General features: G+C 43.9%; 1 protein-coding gene across 5 annotated transcripts in view; it reads left to right on the top strand.

The window, feature by feature from the left end:
* The window catches only part of NR3C2 (nuclear receptor subfamily 3 group C member 2), a 368,612-nt gene that overhangs the window by 336,277 nt on the left and 19,092 nt on the right, over positions 1–13,243 (top strand). For all 5 annotated transcript variants that reach the window (XM_082463336.1, XM_082463338.1, XM_082463337.1 and 2 more), the window contains exon 8: positions 98–255. In XM_082463336.1, coding sequence (XP_082319462.1) covers positions 98–255 — 158 coding nt within the window. The remainder of the gene's footprint in view (positions 1–97; positions 256–13,243) is intronic.

The raw sequence follows: 13,243 nt of genomic DNA, 5'->3' as shown, positions 1-13,243 counted from the left end.
CCTCATGACCTCAAAATAGTCCAAGCCATTTAACTATGAGGATGTTAAAGCTGTTTTCCAACTTGGGAACTTACATGTCGGTATTCCTTCAACACAGTTCCAAAGGATGGCCTCAAAAGCCAGGCTGCGTTTGAAGAAATGAGGACAAATTACATCAAAGAACTGAGGAAGATGGTAACGAAGTGTCCCAACAATTCCGGGCAGAGCTGGCAGAGGTTCTACCAACTGACCAAGCTTCTGGACTCCATGCATGATGTAAGTAGAGCCTCTTGGTGCCTGTTAAATGAAGGATCCACAGCCACACACTGTGGACCCAAAGCAACTGGAGAGCTGAGAAAGTTCTCGAGGCTTTGGGAAGAATAGGGGTAGATTATCCACGAGAGGCAGCAAGAGTTGAAAACTGATGAGGAAAGAAGCGTTTCTTCAGAATACCTTTGAAACAAACTTCATGTGAAGGAAAAAGTGTGGCTCTTTTCCCTCCTGAGCAGAGTGTAAGAGAAATGTGCACCATGATGGCAAACCCTGAGCTCTGGGCCAGGGAAGGCCCTCAGATTTGCTACAGGTGTCAGATCAAGTTTCCCATTTCTGCTTGCAATTTAGGAACTGTTTGGTTAATAAAAATGTTTGCTTTAACATTGCATAAATAGAGTCCATCTTCTACAACTGTTAATCTAATAACCCAATCTTTCAAAAACATTATTAGTGGTCCAGGGCCAGCTGGGATCATCTCATTCGTTGCCAAATTTTGAATCTTATATTCACTATTCTTCGTAGGAGTCACCTTTCTTGGCTTGTGTAAATATGGAAAGTAAATTCTGAGCTGGTTTCTAATTTATTCAATTACAGATGTAGTGGTGGTTAGCAGTTTCTACAAAATACTGACTTGGATAACTTGGTTTGTTATGTCACTTAAAATATGCTTCTCGTTTCATTTTGCAAGCAGTTTCTCTAGTTCTGGCTCAAAAAAAGTTATACACGGTCATGCTAATTTAGCTTTTTTATATTTGAAGGTTTTCCTACTTTCTTTTGGAAAATGTATTGCCCAGGTTCAGCCCATGTAATTTGGGTAAGAAACCCCTTTTCAAGTACTTCTGTATTGTTAAGGACAATGTTGACAGGCTTGATGACCAATAGTATCATGGTATTACTACTGAAATAACGGTTCATCCTTTAGAGATTTGTTTATGCCGGTGGAATGGTATGGCCTTGTGGGTTGGTTGATAAAAGAATGTCACCTTCCAGGGTTTTTACACTGAAGACCCCATGCGTTATCACGTTGGCCTTTGCTTTCTCTGAACGTTTCATACAATAAGAGTCAAATTTCCGCAAGGTGAATAGAGCGATAGATAGTTTTGCTAATTATTAGTGGCCTAAAAGCATGGTTTAATAGAAAATCTCAGGGATAAGAAATGATGGTCTACAGGACTTTGGGGAACACAGCAAACGATGCTCTCCACATCCCTCACGAGAGGAAGTAAAGGAAACTAGACCGTGGCGCAGGATCATCTACCCGAGAACAAGGAGCACAGTTACTCGCTCCTGTTGGTTTTCTTCAAAGTCCTTCTTAGTGGAGCTGGGGTGGGGGCGGGGGAACAGAAGGTGTGGTTCTTTCTTGATGAATTCTGTTATTTGTGCAAATGATTGGGCAGGCACAAGCGCAGTTTCAAAATGAGTGTGTAATTGTTATCACAGCATATGAAACGAGATGATACACATTGAAGCAATTTACATGTAATGAGACTGACCATAGAAGTTAAAAGTTGTTTATCCACAGCCTTTCGGGATCTCCGTGCCTTAAGCACAGTAGGACAGTGGAAACCCTCGGAGGCTGCACCAGTGGTCAAGGTGTCAAACCGTCCTCTGCTGGCTTGTTTTTAGTGCAGCACAGTGCTTGGCACAAGATAGGAACTCAATGAACAGTTGCCAAATGGCTAAATCATAAATGATGACTTGCTGCAAAATCCCCCAAGGCAAATCAATGTCTTTTTAGTATTTTTTTTATTATGGTATAATTGATACAAAATAAACCAAACATACTTAGCACATACCATTTGAGAAGTTTGACACATGTCTACACCCATGAAACTATCATCGCAATCAAGACAACAAACATATCCATCACTCCAGAAGTTTCCTTGTGCCTTTTTTTTAATTGAAGTATAGTTGATTTACAATGTTGTGTTAATTTCTGCTGTACAGCAAAATGATTCAGGTATACAAATATATATATTCTTTTTCATATTCTTTTCCATTATGGCTTATCACAGGATATTGAATATAGTTCCCTATGCTATACAGTAGGACCTTGTTGTTTATCCATAACCTTTCCTGCTACCTACTACTCCCCAGGTGCCTTCCATATTGCTTTCTGGCAATGTAGATTAGTTTATATATGCTAGTGTCTCATATACGTGGAATTATGCAGTAGATAGTCTTTGGTAGCTGGCATCCTTCACTTGGCATAATTATTTGGGGATTCATCCATGCTGTTGCCATATATCAGTACTTCATTTCTACTTATTGCTGACTAGCGTCCCATCATAAAGATATTTCACAGTTCAGTGGTCTTGTCACCTATTGATGGACATTTGGGTTATTTCCAGACTGGGCGCTACTAACAGATAAAGTTGCACTGAACATCGCGTATACGTCTTTGTGTGGACATTGCTTTCTTCTTCTTGAGTCAGTAGCTAGCAGCGGAAGACCTGGGTCATGTGGTAGGCATGTTTTCGTTGTTTACGAGATTGCCAAACTGTCTTCCAAAGTCACTGGACAATTGTGAATTCCCTCAAGAAGTGTGTGTGAGTTCAAATTGTCCCACATCCTTGCTAACACTCAGTATCATTAGTCTTTTTAGTTTTAGCCATTCTAATAGCTGTGTGGCGATGTCTCCCTGTGGTTTTAGTTTGCATTTCCCTCATGATTAATGCTCTTTTCTTGTGCTTATTTACCATCTTTGCTGAAGTATCTGTTCACCTCTTTTGCTCATTTTTAAAAACTGGATTGTTCATTTGTAATTAGATTGTTGAGTTTTGAGACTCCTTTATATATTCTAGATACAGTTCCTTTATAAGATATATGACTTGCAAGTATTTTCTCCCAGGCCGTGGTTTATCTTTTCATTCTCTTAACAGTGTCTTTTGCAGAGCAGGGATTTTGAATTCTAATAAAGTCCAATTGATTATTTTTTCTTTTATGAATCATGTTTCTGGCTGTAGCTAAGAAATCCTTGTCTAAGCTAATGTCACAAAGCTTTTCTCTTCCATTTTCTTCTAGAGATCATTTTCCTTCATTGACTGATATGTAGTGTCTCAAAAACCTTTTCTTTATGTACTTTTTTTCTGAGTATTTTTGGTTATTTCTGGTGGAAGGGTAAATCCAATCCACCTTACTCCACTTTGGCTAGAAGGAGAACATTCTTCTGGGAATCACTGGAATCACTTTAATTCTAAAACCTTTATTTTAAACAATCAAAAATGTTTGCCCTTAGAAGTAGCCTAACAGAAGCATCTTGAATGCTCTATTTATATTCCCATCCCAGACAGAACATTGAAAAATGCATTGTAATTCTAGGGGGACCTTTCTAACATTCACGCTTACTCAGACTTGAGACTGCCTACAGCTTTTTCATTAGAGTAAATAAGAGAGTCAACATTTGTAGAATTTTCTTCCAGGGAACAAAGAGCTACAGAAGGACTGGCTCTGTACTCAGAGCCTCGTTCTGGTCACCTTGTGGAAAAAGAGCGTGTGTTCCTAAGGGTCACACAAACAAGAACCCTGGGCATGTAAATCAAAGTTCTGCTGAAATAGCGTGCATAGTACGCCAGCCCTCAGGACACACATCCATAGATCTGGGGACACGTGTACACAGCTCTCGTGATGCCTGGTTTTCTCCCACTTGGTGCACACATGGGTTGGCAGAGCAGTGCCAAGGTGAGTGGAAGGAACATTCTCTGAAAGAACAGGTTGGCAGTTAAGTATTTGAACTGGTCAGCAACTTTAATGAATCACAAGCCCTCCAAACATCAATCTTCCCCCAGAAAAAGATTCAAAGAAAGCAGCTGTGGCCAGGCTTCTCGGGATAGGTGTATTTTTGCATTGTAAATGGGCGTTATATGTAAAGCATATAGATTCCTTATTCTTCTAGAGAGAATTGAGAATTACTAGTCACTTTCTAGGTATTAGTATGAATGGCAGTTAATTTCCTGTGAATGTTAAGAGGCCCATTTCTAATGAATTTATTGGTAACTTCTACTCATTCATGGAGATCAAGGACTATTTATGTTACTATTAGTGTATAGAACAGCTGGTAAACATTAACGGATGATATTAGTGTTTCTTAGAGGCAAAAAAATTGCCCTTTCTCTGTTAACTAGTTTCAAGGTTATACTGTTGTAATTGACTTTATTTCCACGTACACACTAGCCTACAGAGTGCCTCGTGCCTAGCAAACTTGACGAGACTGCAGAGGATACAGAATAAACATGGGACACCAACCCAACCCTCAGATTGCTTAGATTCTAGAGAGACAGCTAGAGCGTAATGCAAGGCAGAAGGTAACTAGGGACAGTGGGACCTTTGAGAGCACCTGCATGTGCATTCATTCATGTGACCGTGAGCCCCTACCGTGTTCTAGGATCAGAGGTGCAAGTGGGGACAGAATGCCCGTCCTTAGGAATCCCACTCACCCTGATGGAGGAAGAGGTTCATCCCATTCAAAAGGGGAAGCTGAGGGGTGAACATTTGTTTGGATGCCTCAGTACCTGTGTTATTTCATGCAGTTCTAAAAACCCCCTATAAGCTGGGTATTATTCTCACTATTCCCATTCCTGTCCTTAGGAATCCCACTTGCTCTGATAGAGGAAGAGGTTCATCTCATTCAACAAACACATTAGTGTCTAAAAGTACCAGGCAGGGCACTAGCGGGAGAGACCCAAACCTGGCCACGGGGGGCTTTCTGCCTGCTCAGGACCACCAGACAGCACTATACAGGGTGGCGGACCAGGAGCTCTGTAGAGATGAGTGCACCATGAGTCATGGGCTCACTGATGTTTATTCTGAGTTGCTGGAAAGGCTTGTCAAGAAGGTCTAGGAGCCAGCTGTGCTGGGCAGGGGTCATGGAAGGCTTCCAGGGGTGGGGTAGGAGCATCTCAGAGAATCTTTCTTTCGTAGAAGAAGAGACAGAGGTCCAGAGATGATTTCTCAAGGTCCTTAGGTAGCCAGTGGCAGCTTGGAACCCTCTTAACTGACTGGCACTCTCCATACCGCCCACGTGATGCAGGAGGGCTTCAGGCTGATCATAGCTGCTGGCTTTCAGGCTGGGCTGCATCTCTGGAGATCAGAAAATTAGCATATTGAAAATAGCTGCACTGCTCTCCAGCTCTCCAGACTCATTTGGCCCTTCCCTGGCATCTTCTGGAATGTGTTGTTTTTGTGAGGCGTGGGGTTACATCTTGAAGGCAGCGAACCTGGTGTTACATTAAAATGTCATGCACGTTCAGCAGTTCCCAAAACCAAATGTTGGGTCTGCCTCACCATAAGCTGAGCCGTCTTTGGTGGGGAGGCTTTCATCTCTGCTGATGATCATTAAATCCGGCTAAGAACCTCCCCATTGCCTGGGCAGGTACCGGCAAGTCCCTCGGCATGACCAGAGGGTCCTGTTGCTGAGTGATCGCTTTCTGTGGTTGCAGAGGGAAGGCTGCACAGCCCAGGTGGCTCTCCTCCAGCCAGGCTCTCGGAGCCGAGCTTCCCTTCTGCGAGGGGGATGCAGACGAGATGGGAGCAGAACATCTGGTGATACAGTACCTCCCTGAGTGCACGCTGGGAGACTCCCTGCTTTCTGTGGAGAGGGCGTTATGTTTCAGTTTCACGATCATCAACAAAAGAGACATCGCTGCAAGCAGCTGGATCTATTAACAAGTTATTTTGAGATCCCCATTGCTCATTTAACGAGTGGGTGCTTTTGCATCGGGCAGTGATAGTGGCAGTTTCCATCATGACCACACTCGAGGTGGTTTTGAGAGCGATGCAGATCTGTTTCTTCCCGCACACTGAAGCATGCCGGCCCCCAGGTTGGGTGGATCCACCATTTGGGCTGTCTGCTGCTTTCACGTCTGATTCTGTTTCACGTCATTACCGTCAGTATCTCCTCGAGAAAAGTTCCAAGGCCCACCTAGGAGTCTGCCACAGAATTGTGACCACTGGAGACAGCAGGTAGAGCATGGCCTCTGCCGCTCCACCAACATTTCTCTCAGTAAACTTGGGCACTTGGCCTAAATTTTTGGCCCTCCGTTTTTTCAGCTGTAAAATGGGAACAATACCCATCTTGTAGGAAATTTTTAGAAGCGCATGAAATAACACAGGTACTGAGGAATCCACAAGGTAACAGGCACCGAACAAATATTCGCCCCTCCGCTTCCCCTTTTCCAAGACTGTGTTTGAGCTTCCCAAAACCCTGTCTCTGCACCACCAAAAAGCACCATCCATCAGGCAGTTTTAGTTTACTTTCAGCACAGAGACACTCAGACAAGCACATGGCAGAGCCTTCAAGGGGGTGACAGTGTAAAGTTGGCAAGACCAAGCAGGGACATGAGCAGGTAAGGCCATTCTACAGGGCGGGGCAGTCACCTAGGCGCGAATCACATAGACCGAGGTCAGTATAGAAGCCTTTCCAAGGCACTTCCGGTCCGGTGCTCTACGTGTCCTGCCACCTACCAGGGGAGGCTGGTGTTGCTAGAACGTGTTGGGTGTGCTTGAGACACTTTCAGTTTCACAGATGGGATGGAAGGTGTTTGGTGATGGAGACAAGGGCAGATTGCTGTGAGGTCACCATCAGGAAAGATGGATGTTGGTGAATGAAAACCCTTGCCCCTGTGATATGATTGTTAGCGGTATTACACGGCCTTCTTCTTTGACGAGACCGTGACTAAGAAAGATTCTAAATAAAGGCAGACTTGCTTATCGCCAGAGTCAGCAAAGTGAGCAAAGCCTTATCTTCCAGAGCACGAGAGAGGGCAAAGACCCACTCCTCCGGGAAAAGAAATCTTCATAGGTAAAGATTTCAAATTAATCGAGTAATTGACCGGGCAGATCTTACTCTTTGTCTAGTTGGTGAAACCAACGGGACAGGTATTAATGGTTCACGGCGTCTCTCTCTGCAGCCCTATTTTTGCATTTGCGTCTACAAATTTCTCACTTCAAGGGTACAGCAGAGTTCAGACTGCATTGCCCTGGGTGAATTGTGCCAATGAATGCTTATTTTCATCTAAAAAAATTTTTTATGTCTGCGTAACTGAAAAAAAATGCATCAAATATATTTAAAAATAAAAATGGGGGAAATTGGGGAAAAATATAGGTCCGAATGTTCTGTTTTTTCAGCATTTTGGATAAATAGGGAAAGGATGACTTTGGGTGTGGTGTGAAAAGGTCTAGGCAGTTCCAGGATTGGTGTGTTTCATGTGCTGGTAGCTGGGGCCACAAAGCCCAGCTGGAAGATGCAACTGCCTGTAGATTCAAAGGGTGTCCTCGCCTGTTGTACCTCCTTTGTTCACCGTGTTCATGGTTAAGGTTACTGCCGCTCAGTTGTGTTGCTGGTCACAGTTGTGTTTCTCCAGGCTCCCCTGTAGATGCCCCAGGAGGAAGTTGCTTGATGTAGTCGTACTCATTGAGCTTCGCCTTTGTCACTTGTGCTTTTGGTGTCACATCCAAAAAATCATTGTGAAAGACAGTGTCAAAGAGGCCGGGGCGGGCAGACACCACCGTGCCAGGCACTGTGCTGGTGCTGAAGATACAACAGCAGCCACGGAGACTCGGCCCCTGCCCTCCGAGTGTGCGGTCTGATGGGGGAATAGAGTAGACGGGTAAACTGGGAATTAGAATGCGGCGTGCTGGGTGCTCGAGGTGGACCGGAAAGCCCATGGGCCGGGGTGGCGGGGTGAGGGCGGGTATCCGGAAGGTGAAGTGGCAGGGTGGAGATGGGCCAGGGCAGCAGATGATGGAAGCCCCAAAGGCAGAGTAGGAGTTGACCAGACAGACAGGGAAGCTCACCGAAACCAAAGGAGTTACTATGCCAAAGGAGAAGGGTGCATGGTGATTTTGAGAAATGGAGAATTTCATTGTATCCAAGGAATGGGGAAAAATAAGGATGGAGACAATGAAAGGACCTGTAAACCATGCTGAGGGAGCTATTGAGAGATTTTGAGCACATCTGTAGAGTCTAGCGCCGCTCCTTCCAATGTGGTAACCACTGGCCATGTGTGGCTCTTGACATGGAAATTAAGTTAAATTGAAACTTGAGTTCCCCTATCACACTAGCCACATTTCGAGTGCTCAAGCAGCCACATGTGGCCAGCTGCCATCATCTTGGGCAGGGCAGAAGGTCGTATTGACAGTACTGATCTAGAGAGTCTATTAGAAGAGGGGCAGAGGGCCAGTTAGGATGCTGGTGCAGTGGTCCAGGTAAGAGATGGGGGCTGGGGGCTAAGTTAGAGCAGGGGCGGGGGGACCTAGGACATATTCAGGTGGTGGAATGGATGATTCTTGGTGGTGGATAGGACGGAGAGGTTGAGAGAGAGGAGGGAGCGGATCTAAGATGACCCCCAGGATTCGGACGTAGGTTGGTGGATGGAGTGGCACCAGCACTGGGCGAGGGGTCGCAGGGGAGGAGCTTTGTGAGTGGAGAAGATAAGCGTGTTCTGGATGTACTGACTTGAGGTGCCCTGAGGAGTCCCAGGGGAAATGTCAGGTGAGCTCAGGGCTCCGTGGAGCTGAGGATGAGGAAGCAAAGTGCTGATACTACCTGAGGAGGTACAGCGCCTGGTGGTCACTGAAGCCCAGGGGTCGACAGAACCGCCTGGACATCAGTGTGGCCATACGGTGGACAGAACCGAGCCCAGAGGAAGAGAACCACCAAGGGACCAAAACCAGGAAGGCGCCTGCAGCAAGTCTGGGCAGGAGCTGCCACCGAGGTGAGATAAGAAGGCAAAAAGAGGGACACGGGGGACAAGCCAGGAAAGCGTGTGTCCCCCCTGTGCAAACGTTGGGGTGGAGGCTGCAGACAGGTCAGTTCGCAGACAGTCTGAAAACTCTTCAGTAGCCATAGCAACGAGGAGGTTTTTGTGAGGCATAGCTGATTGGTTCACCTAGGTTTCCAGTAACTCTGTCGGAAGCCACAAAGCCAACAGGGGCTGCAGGAAGCTTTAAAAAGGGCAAGGTGTTGTCTGGTAAAGCCCTTTAGTAAAACTCCTTTAATAAAATAGAACTCTCTTTCTGTGATGTGATGGCAGGTATGTAAAAGGAGCATTTTGAATGTGGTTGAGCGAACTTGCAAAGTTTTGTGTTTATGTGTTTAGATACAGTGAAGAAATCACAGTAGCTTAGCAAACTCTATCTTTATAAATAACCCCCAAACAAACTTTGTTATGGACCTAGACCCGTGTATGAGTAGTTTTGAATTAGTGAAAGCTTTATTATATATTATATACATATATAATGTACTATATATTAATACATGTATATGTACTATTTATAGATAAATGATAGATAGGTAGATAGATAGATAGATTAGATAGATAGGCAGGCAGACAGACACATAGGTAGGTAGGTAGATAGAAGGGTAGGTGAATGGATGGGTGGATGTGAGTGTGTGGCATTGAAGAGCTATAGATACAGATATGAGATTTTGGCATCAAAGGCAGCCATGATGCTTCAGAGCTGGTCTTGTGCTTCAGGTCATGATTTTGTCAGTAACATTGGTCCTGAGTCCTTTCTCACCCATCACCTTCACATCACACCGTAATTACAAGAACAGTTAATTTCCACTTGCAGCCACAGAACTTTATCTCCTTTGGTCTTTTGTGTTTGCTCATGGTTTTCTGCAGCTGACTTAATGCAAAACCTGGGTTATTTCCTTACCTCCTTGGCAAAGGTTGATTTAAAACGTTTAGATATTTTCAGTGGCTAATGTTTAGACTCTTTAAGACAATGCTTACCAACTGCTGATCAATCACCCGGCCACATTCTAAGATGCAGTTGTATTTGACTTTAGAGAAATGAGGAAACAAACTTCAATACAGGAGCTCATCATTCCTTTTTTTTTTTTTTTTTTTAATTGTGGTAAAATACACAAACATAAAATTTACTACTTTAACCATTTCTAACTGTACAGTTCAGTAGTGTTAAGTACATTCACATTTCCAGAACTCTCGCCCTGAGACGAGAGTTTCCAGAACTCTTCATCTTGCAGAACTGAAACTCTATACCTATTAACTCCTGCTTCCCGCCCCCCCCGCACCAGAACAGCCACCATTCTGCTTCCTGTCTCTGAATCTGACTGCTCTAGTTACCTCATCTATGTGGACTCATACAGTATTTGTCTTTTGAGACTGGCCTATTTCACTTAGTATAATATCCTCCATTGCCATCCATGTTGTAGCGTGTGTCAGAATTTCCTTCCATTTTAAGGTAAATCATAATCCACTACTTTGTATAGACTACATTTTGTTTACCCATTCATCTGCCAACAGACACTTGGCTTGCTTTACCTCTTGGCTATTGTGAATAATGTTGCTATGGACATGGGTGTGCAGATATCTCTTTGAGACCCTACTTTCAATTTGGGGGGTATATTCCTCGAAATAGAATTCCTGGGTCACATGATAATTCTGTTAAATTTTTTGAGGAACCACCAAACTGTTTTCCAGTTACTTTTACCTTCCCACTAACAGGGCACAAGGGTTACAGTCTCACTAACACTTGTTATTTGCTGGGGTTTTTTTTGATAGTGGCCATCCTAACAGGTTTTAAAGTAGTATCTCATTGTGGTATTGGTTTGCATTTGCCTAATGATTAGTGATATTGAACATCTTTCAATGTGCCTATTGGCCATTTGTATGTCTTCTTTGGAGAATTGTCTAGTTTCTTTGCCCATTTTTAAAAATTTGTATTTTTTTGTTTGAGTTGTAGGCTTGATTGATTGATTGATTGATTGATTGATTGATTTATGGCTGTGTTGGGTCTTCGTTTCTGTGCGAGGGCTTTCTCTAGTTGTGGCAAGTGGGGGCCACTCTTCATCGCGGTGCACGGGCCTCTCACTATCGCGGCCTCTCTTGTTGCGGAGCACAGGCTCCAGACGCGCAGGCTCAGTAATTGTGGCTCATGGGCCTAGTTGCTCCATGGCATGTGGGATCTTCCCAGACCAGGGCTCGAACCCGTGTCCCCTGCATTGGCAGGCAGATTCTTAACCACTGCGCCACCAGGGAAGCCCAGGCATTCTTTATATAGTCTGGATTTTAACCCCTTATCCAATATATGATTTGCAAATATTTTCTCCCATTCCATGGGTTTTGTTTGTCTTGGTGTCAAAAATCTTTCTCTTATGAACTTACAATGATAACAGACAGTAGTTTGTTCCTTTTAATCCTTAACTGGCAAAATTAAAGATTATGTCTGATCCCAATTTATTTAAAGAGAGGGGAAGAAGCATTTTTTTTCTTATGATAACCACTCCTTTGGCTTCATTATTCAATTCATAAGTTTCATAAGTATACCCACAGAACATGTGCCATGGTTCACAGCTAGTTTTGAAAATCTGTAAGAAAAGAAGGTCCTGTAAGGATGCTGGGGAGAAATTTGGACCTTGCCTTTTTCGGGGAGGTTAAGGGAATCGTGCATTCCATCTCCACCTGACCCCGTGAGATCTATGCCATAGGGTGAGCTTTCTGGGAAAAAAGCATCAGATAGAAAGATCCACTGAGGGTCCAGGAAGCCATGCTCATAGAAAATCACATGTGATGTACAGGAATCTTCCTAATCTGAAATCTTTTGGAAAACTATCTCATTGTCTAACACCTGTGTCTATAAATCCCCCCCTCTTAGGCAGCCTAAATCCCTCTTCTTACAATTAAAATAGATATATAATGCCTGGGATTTACCTAGTGCCTTTCTTCCTAAGTCCTAGCATTAAAGCCTTCTAATATCTCCATGAGGGAAGGATGAGTAAATACTACTATTTACACTTCATCACCTCATCTTAACTCCTTTCTCTATAAAAAGGGAATAATAGTAATATTCACTCATTTCTTTTTACCCTTTTTATAGAGAAAAGAATTAAGGCAGGGAGTGATTAAGTGCATTTTCCCTGGTTCATGAGCGAGGCAGGCCCAGAAGGCAGGAGCAGAGGGGAGAGAAGCCCCTGTGGAGGATGGGAGTGCAGAGCCAGCCCTGCACCTGGTCAGCCCTATGGCTCCTGGTAGCTTAGCTGGCACTTCGGGGGCCCCGCACATAAAAGGGCCCCCCCTCTTGGCTTAATGGTCTGCTGTCACCATCTTGAAATTCTTAGCAGATTTTGAACAAGGGACCCCGAGTTTTCATTTGGCACTGAGCCCCACAAACAATGCAGCCTGTCCCAGGCATAATATAATCTTTTTAAGATCATGTTGATCAGAGGAGATGCTGATTGTGAAAAGCAGTTTGCAGCCCGTGGTGCACCGTGCAAATGTGTCTATGGAAGAAGCAGGGGTAGGAAAGGCAGAAAGCTTCATTGGAGCAGGGCGTGAGGACTGAAGGGAACAAGAGACACCAATGCACTGTAAAGGAACCTTAAAACTAAGATCATTTTAAATGACTGAGATTGAAAAGGCTGGGAAGATGCCAGTGGATCAATTTTATTTATCACTCTCATGGTTAATGGGACTAGAAATTGTATATGGTTTCACATTGCAGTAAATAAGTGTTCTTTTGGTGGACTATTTAGTGTCACATTTTTTTTTTTTTTTGCATTTTTGTTAGTGATTTCACTGTTTAAAATTGTCCCCAGATGTACTGCTCACACACTGTCTTGTGCTTTTCAGCGCAAGGAGGCTGTGATGTGACTTACGGAGAAAATAAGCTTCCTTCAGTCATGAGTTATAATAATGCTATTGGCCGTGAGTTCAGTGTGAAGGAATCAGCAACACACATGGGAATAAGGTGTCTTTAGACAGAAACACACGTAAAACTAGGTTATGTATCGCTTGTTTGATGAAAATGTTGTGACCAGCAGCTCGTGGGAACCTAACCCTCTATATCCCTAGGAGCAAAGGTTCTGTATTCGCTAACTCACTCTCGGCAATGGCTTTATAGAACATATCTACCGCGAACAATGGAAATCAACTGTAAATGTGTGTGACCCGCAATGACTATAGGTTCAAAGGCCAAAAATGGAAGACATGAGTGATGGGAGCTCTCCATTTAAATGACAAATTCT

The sequence above is a fragment of the Balaenoptera physalus genome (assembly GCF_965194825.1).
Source record: "Balaenoptera physalus genome assembly, chromosome: 5".
NCBI classification, from domain to species: Eukaryota; Metazoa; Chordata; class Mammalia; order Artiodactyla; family Balaenopteridae; genus Balaenoptera; species Balaenoptera physalus.
The sequence above is the reverse complement of the archived record's forward strand: the minus strand, read 5'-3'. Positions and strand labels throughout refer to the sequence as shown.